Source organism: Balaenoptera musculus, chromosome X, assembly GCF_009873245.2.
Source record: "Balaenoptera musculus isolate JJ_BM4_2016_0621 chromosome X, mBalMus1.pri.v3, whole genome shotgun sequence".
In the NCBI taxonomy this organism is placed as follows: Eukaryota; Metazoa; Chordata; class Mammalia; order Artiodactyla; family Balaenopteridae; genus Balaenoptera; species Balaenoptera musculus.
In genome coordinates this window covers 43,678,176-43,700,322 of record NC_045806.1, presented here as the reverse complement: position 1 = coordinate 43,700,322, position 22,147 = coordinate 43,678,176, and the positions used below count along the sequence as shown (strand labels likewise).

Sequence of the window (22,147 nt, the reverse complement as noted above, 5' to 3'; positions counted from 1 at the left end):
ATCTTAGAAGTATGTGCCATAGTACACAAGATAACAATCACAAAACACAGGTTAGATTTCTCTAATAGGATCATTTGCCTATGACAAATGAGAACTTCCCTAGTCTGTAAATAATCTTCAAACAATCTGTGAGACAGCACAGAAAGGGTTTCTGAAATAGTGACTGCTAGCACACAGACAGGAAGTAGGAAGTCTGTGACTCCAGAATGGAAGGAAAGGGAAAGAAATGAAATTAAGCAGTCTTTTGAGGTAGAGCCTGCTTCAAGAATCGGTATGATCACTGTGGGAAGGTGGCCCTCAAAGCTAAGTTCAAGGAACACATCTTCATTCTCTCTCCCTCTCTCCCCCGCACATACTCAGATCAACCTCCCTTGAGGACTGCATGGAGCTTGGGCCTAACACCCACATACACTTCCTGTTACACAGATGTACAGACACAGAGGCACCTAGGCAATCAGAGCTGCATTCAGAAACAGGCCCATATAGACATTCAGAAGACAATATGGAATAGAAAGCAGACAGAGGACACACAAATTGCATAAAATGGATTGGGTAGATATATTTGGGGGGTAGTAGTGAATATTAATACTCTCATCCACACACAAGTTCAGAACCAATTGAGAGACATGGAAAGCAGAGAGGCAGAGATTTAAAATATCTGTTTATTACTGTTAAAATCTGGATTGGAGAAAAAGGAATATGTAGATGTCCATAATAGGCTTCTTAATACCCTTCCCACCTAGCTAGACAGAATTGCCAACTCACCCAAAGGTGGGGAAAGAGGTCAAGAGAGTTATTCTAACAGAAGTACTCCCAAATGGAAACATGAAGAGAGCAGAATGGAGCATTCCAAACCCTTCTCTCCCCTGCAAAAGAGGAGAATATGACAGAGACATGATTAATAAAGTCATCGCAGGATGCTTCTGCAGCCTCCCTGCCTTGAAATCCTGGTTTTACCATTTCCTGACTTAGTTTCCTCACTTGGAAAACAGTTACTAATACCTACTTTGCAGGGTCATTGTAATCATTGCCAATAGTACATGAAAAATGTGTTGCATGGTGCCTAGCATTTAGCAATTGTCCTCTGAATGTAGGGCAAATTAAGCCCACTGAATGAATACTAAATTTTCTGTTGAAACATTGCTTCAGTAAGTATGTAAGCCCTTTAAAAGAACTGTTATGGCCATACTACACAAAGTGATCTACAGATTCAATGCAATCCCTATCAAAATTCTGATGGCATTTTTCAAAGAAATAGAAAAAAATTCCTAAAATTTGTATGGAACCACAAAAGACCCCAAATAGCTACAACGATCTTGGGAAAGAAGAACAAAGCTAGAAGCGTTACTAGTGCCTGGCTTTGAAATATATTAGAAAGCTATAGTAATCAAAACAACAGGATATTGGCATAAAAAACAGACATATAAACCAGCAGAACAGAATAGACAGCCCAGAAATAAACCCCCGCACAGACATTCAGCTAATATTTGACAAGGGAGCCAAGAACATCCAATGGGCAAAGGGTAGTTTCTTCAACAAATGATCTTGAGAAGACTGGATATCCACATGCAAAAGAATGAAACTGGACCCCTATCTTACCATTCGCAAAAATTAACTTAAAATGGATTAAAGACTTAAATATAAGACCTGAAATTGTAAAGCTCAGAGAAGAAAACATAGGGGGAAATCTTTGTGACGTTGGTCTCAGCAACAATTTCTTGGATATGACACCAAAAGCATAGGAAGCAAGCATAAGTATATGGGACTACATCAAAATAAAAAGCTTCTGCACAGAAAACACAAAACCCAACAAAACAAACAGTAGATAAGGCAACCTATAGAATGGGAGAAAATATGTGCAAACCATATATCTGATAAGGAGTTAATATTTAAAATCTATAAGGAACTCATACAACTCAATAGCAAAAAAGAGACAGAAGAAAAGAAAAAAGAAAAAGCAAATAACTTGACTAAAAAATGGGCAAAGGATTTGAATGGACTTTTTTCCAAAGAATACATACAAATGTCCAACAGGTATATGAAAAGATGCACAACTCACTAATCATCAGGGAAATGCAATGTCTATCACATCATACCTGTTCGGGATGGCTATTATTTAAAAAAAACAGAAATTCATATTAACCATTGTTGGCAAGGGGGTTGAAAAATTGGAATCCTTGTGCATTGTTGATGACAATGTAAAACGGTGCAGCCAGCATGGAAAACAGTACAGAGGTTCTTCAAAAAATTAAAAATAGAACAACCATATGATCTAGAAATCTCACAACTGGGTATTTGTCCAGAAGAATTTAAATCAGGATCTTGAAGAGATATTTGCACTCCCAAGTTTATTGCATCATTATTCACAAGAGCCAAGAGGTGGAAACACCTAAATGCCCATTGACTGATGAATAGATAAAGAAGGTGTGAGATATATGCATATATATATATATGTATATAATGGAATATTATTCAGCCCTAAAAAAGGAAATACTGTCATGCTACAACATGGATGGGCATTGAGAACATTGCTAAGTGAAATAGGCGAGTCACAAAAAGACAAACACTGCATGATTCCACTTATATGAGAAAGGTAAAATAGTCAGATTCATAGAATCAGAGTGAAATGATGGTTGCCAGGGGCTGAGGAGAGGAAGGAATGGATGTTGCTATTCAATGGGTACAAAGTTTCAGTCAAGCAAGATGAAAATGTTCTAGAAATCTGCTGTACAACATTGTGCATGTAGTTAATGATACTGTACTCTACACTTGAAAATTTGTTCAGAGGGTAGATTTCATGTCATATACTTTTGCCACAGTAAAAAAAATCTGCTCTTTTACTAGAGCAAGGATTCTGAAGCTAGGGTCTATTAGCCTCAGCCCAAACTATATGCAACATGGGGTGATAATGCATAGCTTTCTAGGAGTTTCTAGGGGAGAGAGTGCATAGCTTTCACTAGACTCTCAAAAGAGTCCTTAATTCGGAAAGGAGCTAGAGGTGCTACTATGAGGAAAATTGTATTCAAATTTGTGTTAAAAAATAAAAAAGTTCAAAGAAGGACTGCTATTTCAATCTCCTTCCTACCAATAAAGGTAAACTGGTCAATAGATTTCTAATGAGAAAAGACTCCTGTGAGGATTTTTTTTTTATGAGGTGGAAGTAAACAACCTGTTTTTAATTTCTCTCTCCCTGTTTCGCTGATGGACCTTTTGCCCACCTCCCCTGTTGGCTCCTTTTTAGATCCTTTGTGATCCTTCTTGACTTTTAAATACTAGCATAATATTTTAAATATTAGCATAATCCAAGGTTTCATCTAAATCTCCATTTTCTTATCATTCTGATATCCCTGCATGAGATTATCCACTCCAAATGGCTTCAACTATAATCCAAATGTGTATTATCAATCACCATTCCTCTCTTGATATGCGGTTTCCTATTTCTACCTGCCTACTGGACTTTCCACCTTTTTACCCACAGGCAATTTAACATACTTTAGAGTGAATTTATCATCTGTCCATTGGCTGCACACACACACACACACACACAGAGAGAGAGAGAGAGAGAGAGAGAGAGAGAGAGAGAGAGGAGGAGAGAAATACACCCCTGGACTCTTCTCCATTGCTTTATTTTCACATGGTTCATCTCCATCATTAAGGCTTTGTTTGCACATATAACTATGTTTAGCCACTTGCCAGGAAGTAGTCCCAGAATTTTCAAACTGTAGAGGAACTTAAGAAATCAAGTAGCTCAATCTTTTCCATTAACAGAGAGGGGCAATGATCTGCTTAATATCACACAGCAATTTAATGGCAGAACCAGCTTAAAATCCAGGCATCTCACATCCTACCCAGTACCCTTTCCATTACATAATCATGCTCCCACTAACTGTACTTCCAAGGAAGAATGAGATCCCTGCCACTAGCAGTAATTTTTATCAGTAAAGAAGCAAGATTATCCAGCCATCCGATGTTCAAAATGGCTACTTATGTGCTGTTTGCACCAGGGGCTAGGTAATTTATGTTCTTTTGCTGTAATAATGGAAAGGATAAACTGAAGAGTGCAACAAGACATCAGTGTGGAGTAAGTCTTGGAATGAAAATAGATTGTTTAAAGGCTAGCTCAGTGCTTGCTTTCATAATAAGGTTGTGAGGATTTTGACTCTTTCCTTACCAAAGTGTTTTCATATGTATTATTTCATTTTAGTCTTCAACAGGCCTGGGAGGGAGGGAGGTCAGGGCTTATTAGCTGAAGTTTACAGATGAAAAAAAATGAGACTGAAAACAGTTCAGTGATTTGCCCAAGGTCACCCATCTAGTTAGTGACAAGGCCAGGGCTCACATATGTGTCTCCTGCTTCCCAATCTCTTTTCTCTAGTCTAGACACATAATTCTAGTAGACCTTGAGTGATGACCACAGATCCTGTGAACTGCACTTTATAGATTTCAATACGCTGAAACTGAAACATGCTAAGTTTTACCAAGTGACAATCATGGAGATAGAAGTCTTATGTCAAAAAGAAGACGAAGAAAAAAAATAAAAGCTCAGTTTCAAGGTGGGACAGAACAAATGAGTGTTATGTCATAGGTTGACATGCAATCAAGAAACTCAGCTGCCATTTTCTCAAATTTTCTGCTTTCTAGTAGGAGAAATGCAAACAAAAAATGAACATGATTGAAAGGGTTTTTGCAGGTCTAAAAATCTAAAAGATTGAAGGTGGTTCCCCACATGAATCATCTCTAAAGACTTTTTTCCTTTTTTTTGTTTTTTTAAAAATATTTCTATTGGAGTATAGTTGATTTACAATGTTGTGTTAGTTTCTACCGTACAGCAAAGTGAATCAGTTATACATATCTAAGGACTTTTAAAAAGCAGGTTATAAACACCAAAACTGCAGTTTTATTAAAGAAAAGTCAGGTCAGCATCATATAATGCAGACAGTCCAGGAGGCGGAGAAGAAAGGATTGGGGGAGGGAGGAGAGCCTGTGAGAGAAGTTTCAGTGGCCTGAAGGGGCACACACAGGCTGAAGTGTGTTGAAGAGGCTGTGACAGGTGAGGAAATGGAAGCAAAGAGTGACAACCTTGTCCGCAGAAAGCTGACTGTGGAAGTAAGGGTGTCATGGTGTGTGTTCTTGGCGATGAAGAAGAAACTGCACAAGAAGAAGGCAAGAGATGGAACAGGCAATAGAGCATTGAGGGGTCGTGTGGAGTCACCACTGAGTTGTCAAAACTTTCCCTGCTACTGCGAAGTTCTTTAAAAACTCACTGCCTCAATGTGGCTCCAGAGACAACACCTCAGAGAGGAGTGGTAACCGTGCCCAGGTCAAGACTGAGAAATCAGCCCAAGATTTCGTAACAAATTCACTTTTGGGGACTGTTAGTGTGGGTATTTGTTTGGTCTGTCCTAAAAGCTCAGCTCAGACACTACAGCCTCAAGCATGAACAGATGAGCAGAGACGTTCTGGCCCCTGTCTAAAAGCCGATTCTTCCAAAAGGCACCACATTGTTAATTGGCTAGCTCATCAATGGATGCTCCTTCCTGTAGGTTTGTTTAGGAGTGAAAACAATACTGCTAGTCATAAAGTTTGCTGATTCCTGGCTTGGTCATCTCAGTGGGGCAAGTGCAAGGCCGTGCCAGGAACTCCAGATGACTGGAACATACATGAGCACAGTGCTACCCATAGACGCCAGCACTGAGCCAGGGTGCGGCTGAGCCTGGGCAGGGGGCATCCTCAAAGTGCTTCTTTATTTAAACTATGCTCCGGGGCGATGTTTCATAATGACCCCACACACCTAGCTCATACACACAGAGCAGCCTACACACACAGCCCCACTGTGTTCGCTGGCCTGCTTGCTTGACTTTCCATCCCTCTAGGCAAGGTCCACAAATTAGCAGCTTTGTAACCCTCCCAGGACCCGGTTCTCGGGACCTTCAGAAGAAAAAGGCAGTCAGAGAAACATGAACGCGCTAATCGGGAAAGCAGCATTTCAGCCCACTCAGCCACGCGGGCCATCCACACTAACGACTTTCACCTCCCCTCGCCTCGGCTGGTTGGAGGGGCGGGGAACTCTGCAGTAAGGAGGAGAACCAAAGAGGGGGGCCTGCTTGAATGAAACAATGTAACAATTGATGTGAAGCCTCGCCTTGCTCCCACTCCCCAGCGATCCTATAGGCGAGGTCCCAGTGACTGCCCCTCCCCATTGCTCCGTTTTCTTGTCCATTACGCGCTATCCCTCCGCCTCTCCTTCTTTCTTTTCTTTTCTTTTTTTTTTCCTCCTTTCTCCTTCCCCCCCCCTCCCCCTCTCTCCAGCTCCGTGTCATTTCCTCCTTGCGCTCGCTCGCTGCCCGAGCGTCTCCAGCCAGGAGAGTAGGCGGAGCAGGGCGGTGCGGGGTGGCGTAGCGCTGGAGGGCTATGGTGGTGGAGCCGCTGGGGGCGGAGGCAACGTAGCCCCCGCGGAAAAGGAGCCCCGCGGCCCTGAGCCGAGCGGAGGATGGAGAACCGGCCTGGGTCCTTCCAGTACGTCCCTGTGCAGCTGCAAGGGGGGGCGCCCTGGGGCTTCACCCTTAAGGGGGGTCTGGAACACTGCGAACCGCTCACAGTGTCTAAGGTAAGAACTGGCGGCTCTGTCCCAGCGGTGCCCAACTTTGAATGGGCGAGCGGGTACGCAGGCTGCCGCCGGACGCGGCCCTCAGACCAACTTTGAAACTTGTTCGGTGCTGGGGATGAAAGCCCCGACGTGAAGCATTAGCTGCACTGGTGGGGGGGTCTGGCCACCAGCCCCGGCGCGGACACCCCTTCGGGGTGGCGGGAGCGCTGGATGAGAATGCGGCCGGCCCCGGGTTACAGCCCCGCGCGCAGACACCCTCGGGAGGGCTCGGGGGCCGATTCTGCTCCCCAGTGTCTGGGCGGCTGCTCCCCTCCGTTGGAGCTGGAGGAAGTGGTGGCTGTTGGGGGTTCCTCCTTGGAAGTTCCCGTGCCCCTGCGGGACAGCGAGGGGCTGAAGGGACAAGCAAGGCGCCTTGGCACATTTCTTCACGGCGTCGGTCCCTGGATCGACCGGCGGGCCATCTCGCCCGGGCAGGTTGCGGGGCGAGGGTCCGGTGTGGGAACGGAGATGAGGCATCGGTGGCTTTCGTCAGCCTCACTTCCCACGGCCGGACGCGCGCACATCCATTCAGCCGGTGGGGCGTTGCTGCTGCCGCTTGGGCTCGGCCTTTCCCTCCCGCCGGAGTCCTGCCCCAGCGCCGGCGAGATTTCCTGCACGTTGAGGAGAGTGGAGGAAACTTTTGCGCCATGGAGCGCAGCTGTGCCGCCGCCGCCGCCGCCGCCGCCGCCGCCGCCGCCGCCGCCGCCGCCGCCGCCGCCGCCGCCGCCGCCGCCGCCGCCGCCGCCGCCGCCGCCGCCGCCGCCGCCGCCGCCGCCGCCGCCGCCGCCGCCGCCGCGCCGCCGCCGCCGCCGCCGCCGCCGCCGCCGCCGCCGCCGGGGTTTGTTTGTTTTAGGAGGCTGTGGTCTGCAGGAAGCCAAGTTGCAGCTGAGGGCAGGGGAGAGGAGCTCTCTCGAGCGCTCCAGAATCCCTGAGCAAGCCATCCCCCGGTAGGGGTGAGTGTAGGGGGTGGGGGCCGCGGGGGCTGCAACTGGGAAGAGAGATTTGCAGGACGACTCACCTTGAGGCGCCAGATGGCCAAGGGAGCGAACTTCACGAACTTTATCCTGTTTTTTTTTTTATTTTTGTTTTTGTTTCTCTGAAATGCTCAAATCTGAAAAGCCCTTCCCCTTCCAACCCGCTCAAATTGCAGTTGAGGTGGAAGACGTGGGTTTGGGCTGCAGATAAAAAGATGTGGTTTCTCTGTGGGGAACAAATGTCACTTTATTGTTTTGGCTTCTTAACGTGGGTCACGTCTCAGCAGGGGGTGGCGAATGCCCCCGCCACACCCCCGCGTAACCTGTGCCCCTTTCGCCAGGCACCGGAGCTGCTGGTTAACTTGTAGGGGGTCCTTCAGGCCTTGGGGGCCACACTCTTAGCAATCCTGGGGTGTTGCCATGGGGTGTACCAATCATCTTGAGCGCCTGAGGCAAAACTTTGAGGGGCTGTCAGGGAAACCTGGTATCTTTAGCTTCCCCAAACACCAATAACCAGCCCAGATCTTCATCCAGTACCCCCTTTCCCCATACTAGTCATGTATTTCTAACCAGCCTAAGATTGCTTTGTCACCCACTGTCACGCCATTCCTTCCCCCCCGCCCCCAAGGCACTATCCCTTTCCCTCCAGTATTATCCGGAGGGAGTAATAAGCTTTTTTTTTTTTTTTAAACACTCTCAACCCCTTTGAGAAGGGGAATCCTGGCCTTCAGGAATTTCTTCTAATCAAACTCCTCCTCTCCCCGCTGTTTCCACCAAGGTCAGAACTGTCTATGCAGCCCTCCATGGTCTGGCAGTTCCCCCCTTTCTTTTTCTCCTGACACCACCCACAGACTTTCCAGTCTGCCCAGACAACCTGCCTTGGAGAGGTCATTTTTCACCCCTGCCCAGGGCTGACCCATCCTGAGAAGCACCCCAGAGAGTGGTTGCTGCTGTGGTCCTGGATTGTTTTGTGAACCAGCAGGAGCATGGCAGGGGGGTGTTACTAAGTATGGGGCAGCCAACAATTTGTGGTCTGGCTGGGGGATTATTTGAGGGTAGATGAGGGTTTCCTTGGCCAAGCTGTTGAGGAAATGACTCGTGTGTTGAGAGGCAGGGTGCCTTTTAACGACTCCCTTTCTGCTGAATGTACAGTTGACCCCTATTATATATGAAGGCTCATTATTACACACATTTGGATATGCAGGGGGTAACATCATTTCTCCCATCTATCCCAGATAGCTTGATTCCTTCCAGTAAAAGCCAGCTATATATAACCTGGTTAGCCCTATTATTATATAAAGGGGCCATGGCATTTTTGTAAGGTGCAATGGTTGCCTGTATTTTTTTTTTCTTGCCAAGACAGTATGTGGCATAGTTCATTAATCCCCTTTTAATTTTTCTACCTTAGTTTTGTTTCCCCTTATGCTTCAGAACAATACAGATTTCTTCTTGAAAATAGCTTCAGTCTGTACACATTGGTGCGGATGGGATGGAAGGGTGTAGAAAGAGAATTGTATTGACAGATTGAAAACTTGGGTTCTAATCCTTGCTCTGCCACTCACTAGCCCCAGGATCCTGGGTACATCACCTGCCCTCCCTGGGCTTAGGTGTCTCCACGTCTACTACGAGGTTCAAGTCTTTAAATAAGACTATGACAGTCTGGTAGCCAATCCTTTATGCCAGCGGTAGGCTCCAAATCTATCATATTTTCTACCACTTGGAGAGTTTCTTTTTTTAAATTATTATTTTTATTGAAGTATAGTTGATTTACAATTTTGTGTTAGTTTCAGGTGTACAGCATAGTGATTCTTTTTTATTCAGGTTATATTCCATTATAGATTATTACAAGATATTGGGTATAATTCTCTGTGCTATACAGTAAATCCTTGTTGCTTATCTGTTTTATGTATAGTAGTTTGTATCTGTTAATCTCATACTCCTAATTTGTCCCTCCCCCTCTCCCTATCCCCTTTGGTAACCATAAGTTTGTTTTCTGTGTCTGTCAGTCTGTTTCTGTTTTGTATATAGATTCATTTGTATTATTTTTTAGATTCCACATAAAAGTGATATCATACAGTGTCTTTCTCTGTCTGACTTATTTCACTAAGCATTATACTGTCTAGGTCCATCCATGTAGCTGCAAATGGCAATATTTCATTCTTTTTTATGGCTGAGTAGTATTCCATTATATATATATGTGTGTGTGTATATATATATATATATATTTTTTTTTTTACATCTTCTTTATCCATTCACCTGTTGATGGAAACTTGGGTTGTGTCTATGACTTGGCTATTGTAAATAGTGTTGCTAAGAACATTGGGGTGCATGTATCTTTTCGAATTAGAGTTTTTGTTTTTTCCGGCTATATACCCAGTAGTGGAATTGCTGGATCATATGGTAGTTCTATTTTTAGTTTTTAAAGGAATCTCCATACTGTTCTCCATAGTGGCTGTACCAATTTACATTCCCACCAGCAGTGCACAAGGGTTCCCTTTTCTCCACATCCTCTACTTGGAGAGTTTCTCAATTCTTCCAGTAGTACTGCAGTTTGTGAAGGGGCATGGGGCAATACCGTTGAGGGATGTATCCAGTCTTGGCGGCCTCCCACCCCAGTGACCTTTTGCACGCCAGCCTGTGTTTCCAGAGTAGGTGAGCACTGGGTTGTAGACACTCCCTGGTGGAGTCTGGGCTCAGGGAGTAGGAGAGGACTGTTTTGGTGACTCCAAATCACTTGTGATGATCTCAGGTCAGGCAGAGACAGAGGTAAGGTGCCAGAACCATGGTAAGAAATATCGGAGAACCTCCTTCGGTGTTGTGGGGAAAAACACTAAAAACGATTTGGATCTGATGTGGTGTACATGCTTGGAGATAGCTTGTGGAACAGGTGGAGGCATCTTGGGAGTGGAGGAATTTGAGGAAAGATGATTAGTGGGAAGAGTGCATAGAGTGTGAAAGTGTATTTCATATTTGTTATGGGGGACCCTTTGGATCAGGAAGTAATCAGGTTGGGGAAATCATCAGTTCCTATAGGCTTCTATGATTTCCCTGAAAGTAGGGAATTCAGCTGCCGAAGTTGTGGAGACTGGTATAGCCTTCTCTTAACAATTAAGTGACAAAAAAAGAAGAAATGTTTAAAAACAACTATTATTATTGATTATCCCAAATGTTAAGGGATGGTTTATGATTGCCCCATACAGTGTGATGTTCCCAAAGAAATGTGACCAACTGGAGAATTGGGCCCATGCCCTTGGCGTTATTGATTCCTTTGGTTAGCATCTACCTCGTTGACCCAGGGGGCCTGTCTGGATGAAGTGGAGATTTTCTTCTAATCAGACTTGGCTATTTGCTACCTAGGGGTCCCCCTCTACCCCCTCTACAGTGTTGACAGTCATCCATGAAGTTGGCTCCGTGCGCTGGAAAAGATCCACTTTGGAGGGTGGGTGACCTTTTCAAGGTTCTGGCGCCAATGATTATGCATCAGATAGGGCCTCTCAGAGGCCTCAGAGATTCAAATTGTATCCTCCTGTGGTGTGTGTGCGTGCGTGCGTGTGTGAGAGAGAGAGTTGCTAAGCTGTAGTGTAAGATTCCTATACTCATTTTGAGTTCTTGGAAATGTGCCCTGAGGTTGGCTGAGGGTGGAGAAAAGAAAGGGTGGAGACCAATGTGGGGATGCAGGAAAAGGAGAAGGAGGAAAATTGGGGAGAAGGACAAGACATTGCAGAAACAGGCTCACCCTACATATTTGCCCTTTTCCTGGCCCACTTTTGGTGGCAGTCTCTATCTGGCACACTGAAGGAAGTGGACGCTAGTTACTGCCCTGGAACAAAGTAGGGTGGGGTGGGGCAGTAGCCTGGAGGAGGAAGAAGCTTCACCTCCTCCACTTAGTGTGCACTGATGTTGCTATATTATTTTATCCTCTTTGGACCCAAGATTCTATTTGCCAAATGGGGGTCGTTGGCCCATCTTTATTAGCACAGACGATGTGAAAATGAATTGGGCAAACCCTAATTCTGTGTGCCATCCTTAGCCTGGGAAAATGGCAGGACATGCTCTTTAAGTTGTTTTTATCCCCTCCCCCATCCCCACTGTGACTTTATTTCTAGAAGAAGCACACAAAGAGGCATTTGAGATTTCAAGAGGACGTGGGTAAAGTCAGATTCAGGCTGTCTTGTGGCTGGCAGTAGATTTGGCTGTGACTTTGAGTTCTTGTTGGGTGCAGAGGTAGTGTTATGCGAGAAATGGTAGTTCTGTGAAACCTTCTTAGTTATGTTATAGGCCGGGCCCACCCCCAGGCCAGGGCTTGGCATTCACAAGGGGACCCTTCATGGGGTGTGCTTCTTGAGAGCTTAGTCCAGCCTGGTTACTTAGATGAATCTCCTCCTCATCTCTGCTTCTAGAATCAGCAAAGATGTCTACTACCTCAGTTCCCCAAATGCTCCTCTCTCTCTGAAAGTAAGCTTTTGGGGACATGGGGTAGGAATCCATCCAGAGAAATACAAAGAAGGTTGGAGGGAGGTAGTAAGGCAAAGAGGGTGGGTGGTATGTCTGGTAACCCTTGGCTGAGCTTTGGGTACACACTACTTTGGGGCCTGCTGGGCTGTCACAATACACCTGGTAACCTATTGCAATCCACACATGTGCTCCCTGAAGCGAAAAAAGGCCAAGCCTATTAGAGGCTTTTCCTTCTCTAAAACCTCAAAAAAAAATAATTCAACTGCAGCTGGAAGACACTTGAATGTTGTCCCTTAAACAGAATTCAGATGATTTTGCCCCTTGCTCTCCTCCATCTCCTCCCAGGAATTTTTTTTTTTTAAGAAAAAAGACTTAGATTTGAGATTGGTGTTTATGGAGTGATTATCTGGAGGGAACATCAGAATTTTTATAGTTAGGCTCCTTCAGAACCAGGGGAGAAAAAGATGCTGACCTGTCTGAGAAAAGTTAATGAAGAACAGCAGAGATTAAGTGAAGGGCTGCTCTCACTAAGCACCCTCCTTCCCCGCCCCTCACCAAAGGGCAGACTCAACTCAGGCCTGCTAACGGAATGCTGTTCTTTGAGGTGGCTGGAATCACAGATTATCAGAGTGAGGAAGGCCTTGTGGAAGTCACCTGGTCTTAATCTTAACCGATCCATGTGCAGTAGCCCTGAGCTTGTTCTCCTGTGGTCATGGGGGAGCTCACTCCCTTCTTAGCCAGTCCATTTCAGTGTTGAAAAGTTTTCACTGTAGTAGACAGCTTTTTCTCAGGTTGAGTTGAAATCATTCTCCATCTACCTATTCTCTGTGGGTCCTATAGCTCTGCCTTCTGGGACCACACAGAACAAGATGCTCTTACTTAGGACAACCTTTGGGAGGTCTGAAGACAAAGACTGTGTCTCTTTGTCTCATTTTTCTAGGCTAAAGAGCCTTAGCTCTTTCAGCTGTTCCTTACAGGATCTGAGATCCAGCCTCCTCCCACTCTGGATGCACTCCAGCCTAGCCATGTTCCTCTTGAGTTAGGGAGCCCACAGCTGAATGCAGTAACTGAGGAGAGTCTGACCAAAGTTAGGTAGGACCATTCTTTAAAAAAATACAGCTGAAGACCACTTTGGCTCTTTCTGGCATCCATGCCATAGGAAGACTCTGTGTCAAGCAAAGCCTTTTAGTGGAAGTATCTGTGCTGCTAAGCCACACCTGCCCAAGGCCTCTACCTAGGCACCTGGGACAACTACATAAGAGATTTAGGAGGGGCACATCCCATCACTCACTATGTATTTAGAATTGCCCCTAGCCCTGCCCCTAGCCCAGGTCAGCCTTGGAAAAAGTGTTCTAAGGGAGATGATAGAGAAGACATAAGCCATGAATTCCAGGAGCATATATATTTCTACAAAGAGTTACAGACGAGGAATTTGTATAATAGAAGAAGGAAGTGGCATTTGGCGAATAGTGTCAAAATCAGACCTCTAGAACATCAGATTGATTTGATTTGATTTTTAACCAACTACTGGCTTGGAAATTGTAGGAATAACCTCTCTGAACTTAATTTTCCCCTTCTGGAACAAATAGGTGTCTCCAAGATTGAAGATGCTGACCCTATGTGACATACAAGCAGACTCCAACTTACAGAACCCCTTGGTAGGAATTTAGACACAGCAGTCCCCAGCCCTGTCAGATATTTATTTCTGTGCACATTGCCGCTGGCACTGGCTGCAAATCTCCTATTGTTGCTGCCATTCCTGTGTTCTGAGGTCTTCTGTCTGTACCTGGAATACCCACAAGAGTCGTTCCTTCTGGAGGTCTTGCACTGACAGTCTCGCCCCTCCCCCACACCCTCACATCTACAAGTTTGTCACCTGAGTTGGGCAAATGCCTTTTCTTGCCCTGATCGGGGAGTGTATTGAAGTGGAGCTTAATCCTCATTATCACTGAAGGATGAGAGGCCTGGAGAAGAGAGAGTTAAAGTCTAGGAAATATGTCCCCCTGACACAGTTATTGATAGTGGCCACGTTCAGAACAGTTCTGGAGAGGCCTCTTTCATCCATAGTGTATCACTGATGAACTTACAGAACCTAACCACCATTTACAATATTCTGTCTATAGGGAACTGCATTCAAAGCTCCAAGCTGCTTATTTACGAAAGGTAATCTTGGAAAACAATCCATAAGTCAGGGACAACAAGTGCTCTAGATATCTCTGTTACATAGATGTAGGTGGGTTTGGGGTTTCTACTACTATCACTGCCCAGGTGCTCATATCCTTGATCCTGGGGCCAGATTTGTGTGTACATACAGTGTATGCATCATTAAGTTTCTCTCTGAAACTGAACTCCAGGTTTACCTGATTTATCTTGTAATCAGCAAGTGACCCTTTTGTATTACTTATGTTGGTACCTATATCACTTTCACTCAGTTTCTGTGAAGGCAATATTTTGTTTCCTGGTGCTCCCCTGAAATACCCGCTTCAGACAGACTTCAATTAAGTCATTAATGAACAAGTTGAGATATTATTTTTCCCTGCTAAAGACTGTGTTCCAAGGACTGGGATGGGATAGAGGTTTGTCTCCTTACACCCCTTCGCCCCATCCAGTGTAAACAGGCCAAGTGGAAAGATTGTCTTAGGCATTAGTTTTGCAAGGGATGATTTGTTCTTCCTCACATCACACTGGCATGTTTACTTGGGCACATAGCCATCCTGGCTGGGCACTGAAATTGCAGAGATCCAGATGACTTCGTTTCTCAAAGAGACTAACTCCTCCCCATTGACTTCACCTCCACTCCCTCCTCTTTCAGTGCGAGTCTGTGACTACGCCATGCCATGGGATGAGCATTGCCTGGTAGCAACAGAGACACATTTTCCATGCATCTAGGCTACCCTTCTTTCATGTCCAGTCTTTGGTTCCCAGCCCCCACCCACCAGCACCAAGTTGCTTGAGGCCTACATTTGGGACTGTCTCATTCAAGTGTCACTACTTCTTGGTTCATTCATTGTCTTCCCTGCCTGCTGTCCAAAACCCAGCTTTTTTTGTTGTTTGTTTTTCTTTTTTGGTACAGTGGGCCCTTCTAGTCTGCTGTACCAGCTCTGTCCCTCTTGGCTCAGCCATACTTCCGGTGTGGGGAGGTGGGGAGAGAGAAGTTCATAGAGTTAAGGTTAATAAAGTTTGAAAACTCTCAGCAAATTGGTAGCTGGATCAGGGGGAACTTTTCTCATACTGTGTCTCTCTCTGTCCTGTTTCAGTGGAGGACTGGACCTTTGTCGCATTCCTGATATTCTCTTATCAACTCGCTGAGTAATCTTGGCATGTTATTTCACCTCTCCGTACCCTCCTGTTTCCTCTCAGCCTCTCCGAGGGGCAAGCTTCTGCTTTATTGACGGGATGCTAACAGCTCCAGGATCTTCGCTCATGATCTAGGCTGTGGAAGTGTAAAGGCTGACTGACAGCAGGCAGTTCTTCCAGGGCTTAGCTTTCCTCCACGCTCCTACTTCCTATGTTTCCAGAAGTGGCTGTTTCCTGGTATGTTCTCAGGGACGGCATGCCACATGGTCTGTTAACTTTCACTCAAGTCTTTTAATGTTACATCTGTGAGGAATGCGGGAGGTGGGACTAATTTGACAGGATCAAGGGTTAAGCCCAGTGATGGACAGACCCTTTGTGGTGTCTTCTGGCCCCCACCCTAATGCCACTCAGCAGATTCCCAGCTGTATGGTCTTCTCTCTTCCTGAGCCTCTGGCAGGGAAGTTTTGAATGGTTCTCCTATACTGCCTTTCACGGTCCATCAGAAATTGATTTTTCTTTTGGGGGAAGGGGTTGGGGGTGAGAAGAGGTAGACCTGGGAGGAAAGCTCGTTCAACTAGTTATTCTGGAAAGGGGTTAGAGTCTCATGGCTGCTGCCCCATCTTTGCTTATGAGAACATGACAAGCTAAAGCCTTGTCTTTGTTGGGCTGCCTTGCTGCTTTCCATTTCTTTTTGTTTGTGTTTGATGTAAGTAAAACCTCCTCTGAAAACTTCTGCAGGTAGGCAGTTTTTGATGGCATCTTATCTCTGACTTAGAGGGTGAGGGATGATATCTTGGAGACTCAGGGGAGAGTAAGTATCAGTTCTTGACTCTCATGTTCTTTGAAGGACTTGACTGAGAGTTTGGAGCTCTGTGTTAATTTAAATTTGTAATCAGGGAGTAGCAAGGCAACAGGAGGAAAAGTGGACCAGGCGGGGACCTGGAAACTCCACTTGTGTGGTTATGCCTCATTGGATGGAGGTAATGCTGTTTGGTTGGATCTCAGCAACCTCTTGAACTAAATGGGTGATCCAGGCGTAGATATGGGGAGATAGGAGAGGTAGTGGACCTGCTATGTGGTAAATACTGCTACTTCTAGGTGTTTTACATATATTCTTATTTAATTTTTACAGTAACTCTTTGAGGTAGATATTGGTCTCCCCATTGTGCAGATGAGGGGACTGAGGCTCAGGAGAAGTTAAGTAACAGACTCCACGTGGATGAGCTGGCATTCAAATTGACTTCTGTCTGACTCCACATCCCAGGCTGTTTCAACACTATCATGTTTACATAGGTGAAAGAAAGAAAGAGAGAGAGAGAAAAAGAACTGGATAAGAATATGACAGGGGGTGGGGAATGAGAGAAATTAGAGAAATGTAACGTACTGCAAAAATTGGTACTGTTACCAGTACATGCCTGTCAGGGGTCAGGGTCAAAGGAAAGGTTTTGTTTTGTTTCAAATCTCAAGTCAGGGTGAGAAGTATAAGCTTGGATTCAGAAGACCTGAAGTTCAGTCTTCGCTTTGCTGCTCAATATTTGTGTATGACTGGGCATGTCATTTTCCTCTCTGTGTCTCCATTTCCTCATTTGCAAAATGAAAATAATAAAACTCGCATTTTTTCCCCAGTAGGGAGGGAGATTGATTTTATCCTTTATCTCATATAAATACTAGATGTGTATGTGATTTAAGAAAGAAAGGAAAAGCATTCTACAGGTGTCCCTTATTAAGCAGACATGCTCTTAAGGGAATTCTGAACTTAAAAAATTAAGTGTATGAAGTTACCAAATCTTTGGAAGTTGTATGAAATGGCAGGACATCTTTAATGTGACGTTTGCTCCTGGCAGAATTTGGAGGACCAGACATGATCTCTGGCTAATGTTTGAAGAGACAGCAATTTGAAAGGCTATGCTAAGCCTTGTTTGGCTCCTACCTAAGAGCTCTCAATTAAGCCTCCAATCAATCAATCAGTCCACCAGTCAACACGTATTTGTTGAACACTTTGTAAAGTGCCTTACCCTAAACTAGAGAGTACAAGAGATAGCCACCATGGAAGACCTGTTCCCTGGAAATGACAATTTTGTTGAAGAGAGGCACTACTGCAAGCCTGGGGAACAAAAACCTTAATTTAAGTGCTGAAACCATGGGCTAGGATCTAAGAGCAACATTTTAAAAAATTTATTGAAGTATAGTTGATTTACAATGTGTAAATTTCTGCTGTACAGCAAAGTGATTCAGTTATACATATACATACATTCTTTTCATATTCTTTTCCATTATGGTCTATCACAGGATATTGAATGTAGTTCCCTGTGCTCTACAGTAGGACCTTGTTGTTTATCTATTTTATATATTGTAGTGCATATCTGCTAATCCCAAACTCCTAATTTATCCCTCCCCCACCCCCCCCCTTGGCAACCACAAGTCTGTTCTCTATGTCTGTGAGGAAGAGCAACATTTATTCAGTGAGAGGAGATTTCATTGCAGGCTGATGTGGTTAGGGAGCTTTGTGGAGAAAGGAAGAATTGAAGCTAGGCCTTGAGGGCTCTACAGGATTTAGGTAGGTTGGGGAGGAAGAAAGGCATTCATTCCAGTTAGTACAAGTGCTGCATGTCCTAAGGACTCAGGCGACAGGCCAGTTGGTTCACCCCCACAGTGAACTGAGTAAGAGTATGAGCTCCCCAAGGGCCAGGTATGTGTGGTTTCTTCATTTATTCACTTATTAATTCATGCATTAAATTTATTGAGTGCCGTTCTAGGAGCTGAGCTATACTTCCTATGGCCTGTGAAACCAGCACAAAGCCCCATAAACGTCACTTTTATTTGCTTTCTAAAAATACTTTCATAGTGCGTACCTTGGACCAGGCACTGGTTTTCTATTTTAACACATATTAGCTCCTTTATCAACCCCATTTTACAGATGAGGAAATTGAGGAATGGAGAGGTTAGGTAACTTGCCCAATGTGATACTGCTTGTGTGGCTGGATAAGTGGATCAGTGAAGATCTGCTTGAGTAATGAGACATAGGGTGAATGGGTTTGAGCCAGTTATTCTGAAGAACCCAGAACATTGGGCTATAGGATGGATTCAGGTTGGAAGTATGTAGCCATTTTGTTGTTTTTTGGAGGATTAGAGTTAAAGTATTAAAAATAAAGCATCTAACACAGTACCAGCCATATAACTGCTTCCACGAGGAAAGACCTGTACTGAACAATTGGAGATGGCATTATAAAGGAATCAGTCATCTTGGCAACGTGCTGACTGTTGTTAACACATTAGCAAGTTGCCAGAGGTAGTGGTAATATACACCATTTGGATCTGAAGAAATGAGGGAGAGGCAGGAGTTAGAGATGAATCCAGTATTTCTAATCTAGAAGGCTCTAGGTGGTGACGGAGATTGGGAGGGCTAACCAGGTTTAGTTCAGTTTTGGATCTTCTGAGACCATAGGACCATCAGGGAAAGGAGTTCCATAGGCAGTTCAGAGAAAGAAAAAGAATTTTATTTAAGGCCACTGGTCAGTTAAAACAACAAATCATTATTTTAGGAACATAATGGTTAACACAGATGATTTACTAATCTGCTGATTGTTGTGGAAATGACTTAATTGCCAGACAATCTCATGCCCCAACAGACATTGGAACAGGCCTGCATTGTTATTTAATGGGCTTTTCTGGTCATAGTTTGTTTGGTCTTGCTATCTCCTCCAGTCTGCAGGCTGCCTAGTCACCTGAGGTATTACTGGCTGAAGTTCTTTCTGCCTAACTTAGTACTTTCAAGTGATGGGGAAGTCCAAAAATCAAACAAACAAAAAATAGAAGAAGCTGTCAAAACGCCAAAGTTCAGACATGAAGCTGGAAATGTTAAAAGATTCGAGGCTGTTAAAAAACATCAGTTGTCTTGCCAAGATATTTAAGGATTGTTTTCGCTATATGAAAAGTAAAATGTGGAGGCTTCGGAAAGGCAAACTCCACTGGAGTTTCAAGTCTGGATTGCATTTTTGTTGTTAGTAGTTTTATGCTCTCTGCATGGGGGAGTATTATTAATCTGTGAATATCATTGTTCATATTTCTGCAGTAGCATTGGTTCTTAAAATGTGACCTTTGAAAAAGCATTGTTAAACTTGCAAATATGATTTAATTGTTTTCAGTGGTGTCCTCACCGTACTTTCATCCTGAGTTTTATATTAAAATAAAAAAGAAGCTAACACAACATTGTAAAGCAACTATACTCCAGTAAAAATTAATTAAAAAAAGGAAATAGGGATTTACTTCACAAATTCATTGGCTGCAAATCTGGCTGGAAAACATCACTTTATTATTAAGAGACTTCTGCACATTTGGAGTGATTATCTGACCCAAACCCTAGACGGGATGTCCTGTATACTTACGGAAAATTCTCAGGAAAGGTTAACTTTCCTACCTCCATCCTTCTTAGATTTGCTTTCTAGATCCGTTACTTTTTTTGTACAGCATCACATGCTTTTCTGCATGGTGAAAAACTGAAATTCAGAATGTTGTAAAGATGCTTGTGCCATGGAACTTGGTCTCTTCACTCCCTCCCTCCTCGTAGACAAAACTCATTTCATGCTAAAGATCTAATGGGCACATGGGTTCCCTTTACCTAACTCTGACCAGGTGAAATAGCTTGTAAATTTATATTTGAAACTGATTTGAGTATCTAGCTGCTGGGGGTATTTTTGTGAAAAAGGCTACCCAAGTGCTCTGGCTTTTTTTTTTTTAACATCTTTATTGGAGTATAATTGCTTTACAATGGTGTGTTAGTTTCTGCTTTATAACAAAGTGAATCAGCTATACATATACACATATCCCCATATCTCCTCCCTCTTGCGTCTCCCTCCCGCCCCCCCTATCCCACCCCTCTAGGTGGTCACAAAGCACCAAGTGCTGGGGCTTTTGCAAGAGCCAGCTTGCCAGTTTGTCTCTGCTGTGTGAGCGCTGGTGGGAGGATGATACTCTCCCTCTCTGGATGTAAAGGGTTAAATATGTAATTTTCATGTTTTCCCATGCCTTTGGCTGGAGAAATGTGCAGTGTTCTGAAACCTGCCCAGGCCCTGCACATATTGTATCTGCTTAAGGAAGGTTTTGGCTCTTAGCCCTTCTCAGCTGCATTAGGGTTCAGGTTTCATCCTTCTCCCCTTCCAGCCACTAATAAAAGCCAAAAGAATTAAGGATCAGGGAGAGTTAATTCCCACTGCTAAGACCCAGGTGGGGCCCTTCCACCTCCCATCCCGGCTTCTAGGTTAGAGCCCTAATTTAGGGCTGAGCTCTAGTCTAAGCCTGTAAGTGACAGTGATCTGGAACAGGCCCCAGAAAAGCACTTGACAATCAGGTTTTGACTTATGTTGGCACCTCTCTCTCTCTCCCCCCCCTCTCCCTCTCCCGCCTCACCCCCCTCCCTCTCTCTCCCTCTCTCTCCCTTCTCCCTCTTTCCCCTCCAGCTCCTCTGTTGGGATCTTAGAAGAGACCAGGGGCCAAGCCAACCGATGCTATTACAGAAATGGAAATGATGTATCATAGTTCCTTTCTTCTAAACTGGGAGTTTGGGATGAAGCTTCTACTTTTTTTTTAAGTCCCTGACCCAACTTCAGTACAACATTAGGAGTCTCATTCAGAATAAGAAATGTCATTGATATCTCACCCAACTTAAAAGAGATGCATAGTAATGAGCTCTGAAATTGTGAGCTCAGACAGAGGAGGCAGCTTTGAAGGAGGATCTTGCAAGAGCTGGGACAGGCAGGAAGAAGCCTCCTTCTGGAACAACTACACTATTGTAGTGGCCTCTTCAATGGTTTCCCTCCCTTTGATCATCCCCCCTCCCACTTAAAATTATTTAATATTTCCCTGCTACCTCCAAAATAGAGCCCAAACTACTTTAGCCTGGTGTAGGGACCATTGTCCATTGGGCTCGAGTCTTACTTTCTAGCATTCCTTCCAGGACCCAGATTCTCAGGCAGAGTGTTTTCCTCTCTACTTCCCCCACCAACACACCTGGGAAGTTCTGGCCTCCAAATTTCCCATCGCGATGTTCCTTGAGTGGCTCGGCTTCATATTGCCGACTCAGAAGGCCTGCTCCCCTCTCCCCTCCCCTCCCACTTGGGCCTAACCTTCAAGCCCTACTCTATGCCCCAAGCGCATCATCTCAGTCTGCTCCTGGTGGATGTAATCTCTCCCTTTTTGGAATGCTGGACTTCTGATTTTCCAGTAGAAATGTTGGGGTACTTTCACTGCCCTGTGTCTGGTTTGCTGGACCAAAATCTTCTAGAGGACAATGGCTGTGTCTTCTGTACCTTTACTATCCTCAGCACAGAGCGGAGCAGATTCTCCGCAATGGTTTGCTGGAAGAGTAAGCAAAACTTTTGTACTCAGTAACTGGTCACGTCCCCCTTTCTTCTCCCCATTACAAATGAGAAAGCGAATATGACTTGAAGAGCTGGATATACTAGCCGAGTTTTCCAGTCTTTTGAGAAACCTAGTAAGTGGGGTGAGCCTTGAATGACAGACACATACGAGCTTGGGACAGAGGGAACGAATAGAAGGAAGTAGTGGTACAGGTGGACATGGAAAGGGATCCCAGGTGCAACCCTGGATGAGAGGGGAGAGGGCGGCAGTGGAGGCTAGGGTCATCTACCTGCTTGTCCAAGAGCTGCCTCGAGTTGGGTTTGCAGTGGTTGGGTTTATTGCCGCTGCAACTCCTGTGCGTGAGCTGTGTTCCTGAGGCTTGCATGTGGGAGAGGCCTGCTGGCTGATGATTACAGCA

At 44.8% G+C, this 22,147-nt stretch overlaps 1 protein-coding gene across 3 annotated transcripts in view; it reads left to right on the top strand.

Moving 5' to 3' along the window:
* The first annotated feature begins 6,445 nt into the window (after window positions 1–6,445).
* The window catches only part of SHROOM4 (shroom family member 4), a 202,785-nt gene continuing 187,083 nt past the window's right edge, over window positions 6,446–22,147 (top strand). For all 3 annotated transcript variants that reach the window (XM_036840340.1, XM_036840335.1, XM_036840334.1), the window contains exon 1: window positions 6,446–6,607. In XM_036840340.1, coding sequence (XP_036696235.1) covers window positions 6,491–6,607 — 117 coding nt within the window. In that variant the 5' untranslated portion in view covers window positions 6,446–6,490. The remainder of the gene's footprint in view (window positions 6,608–22,147) is intronic.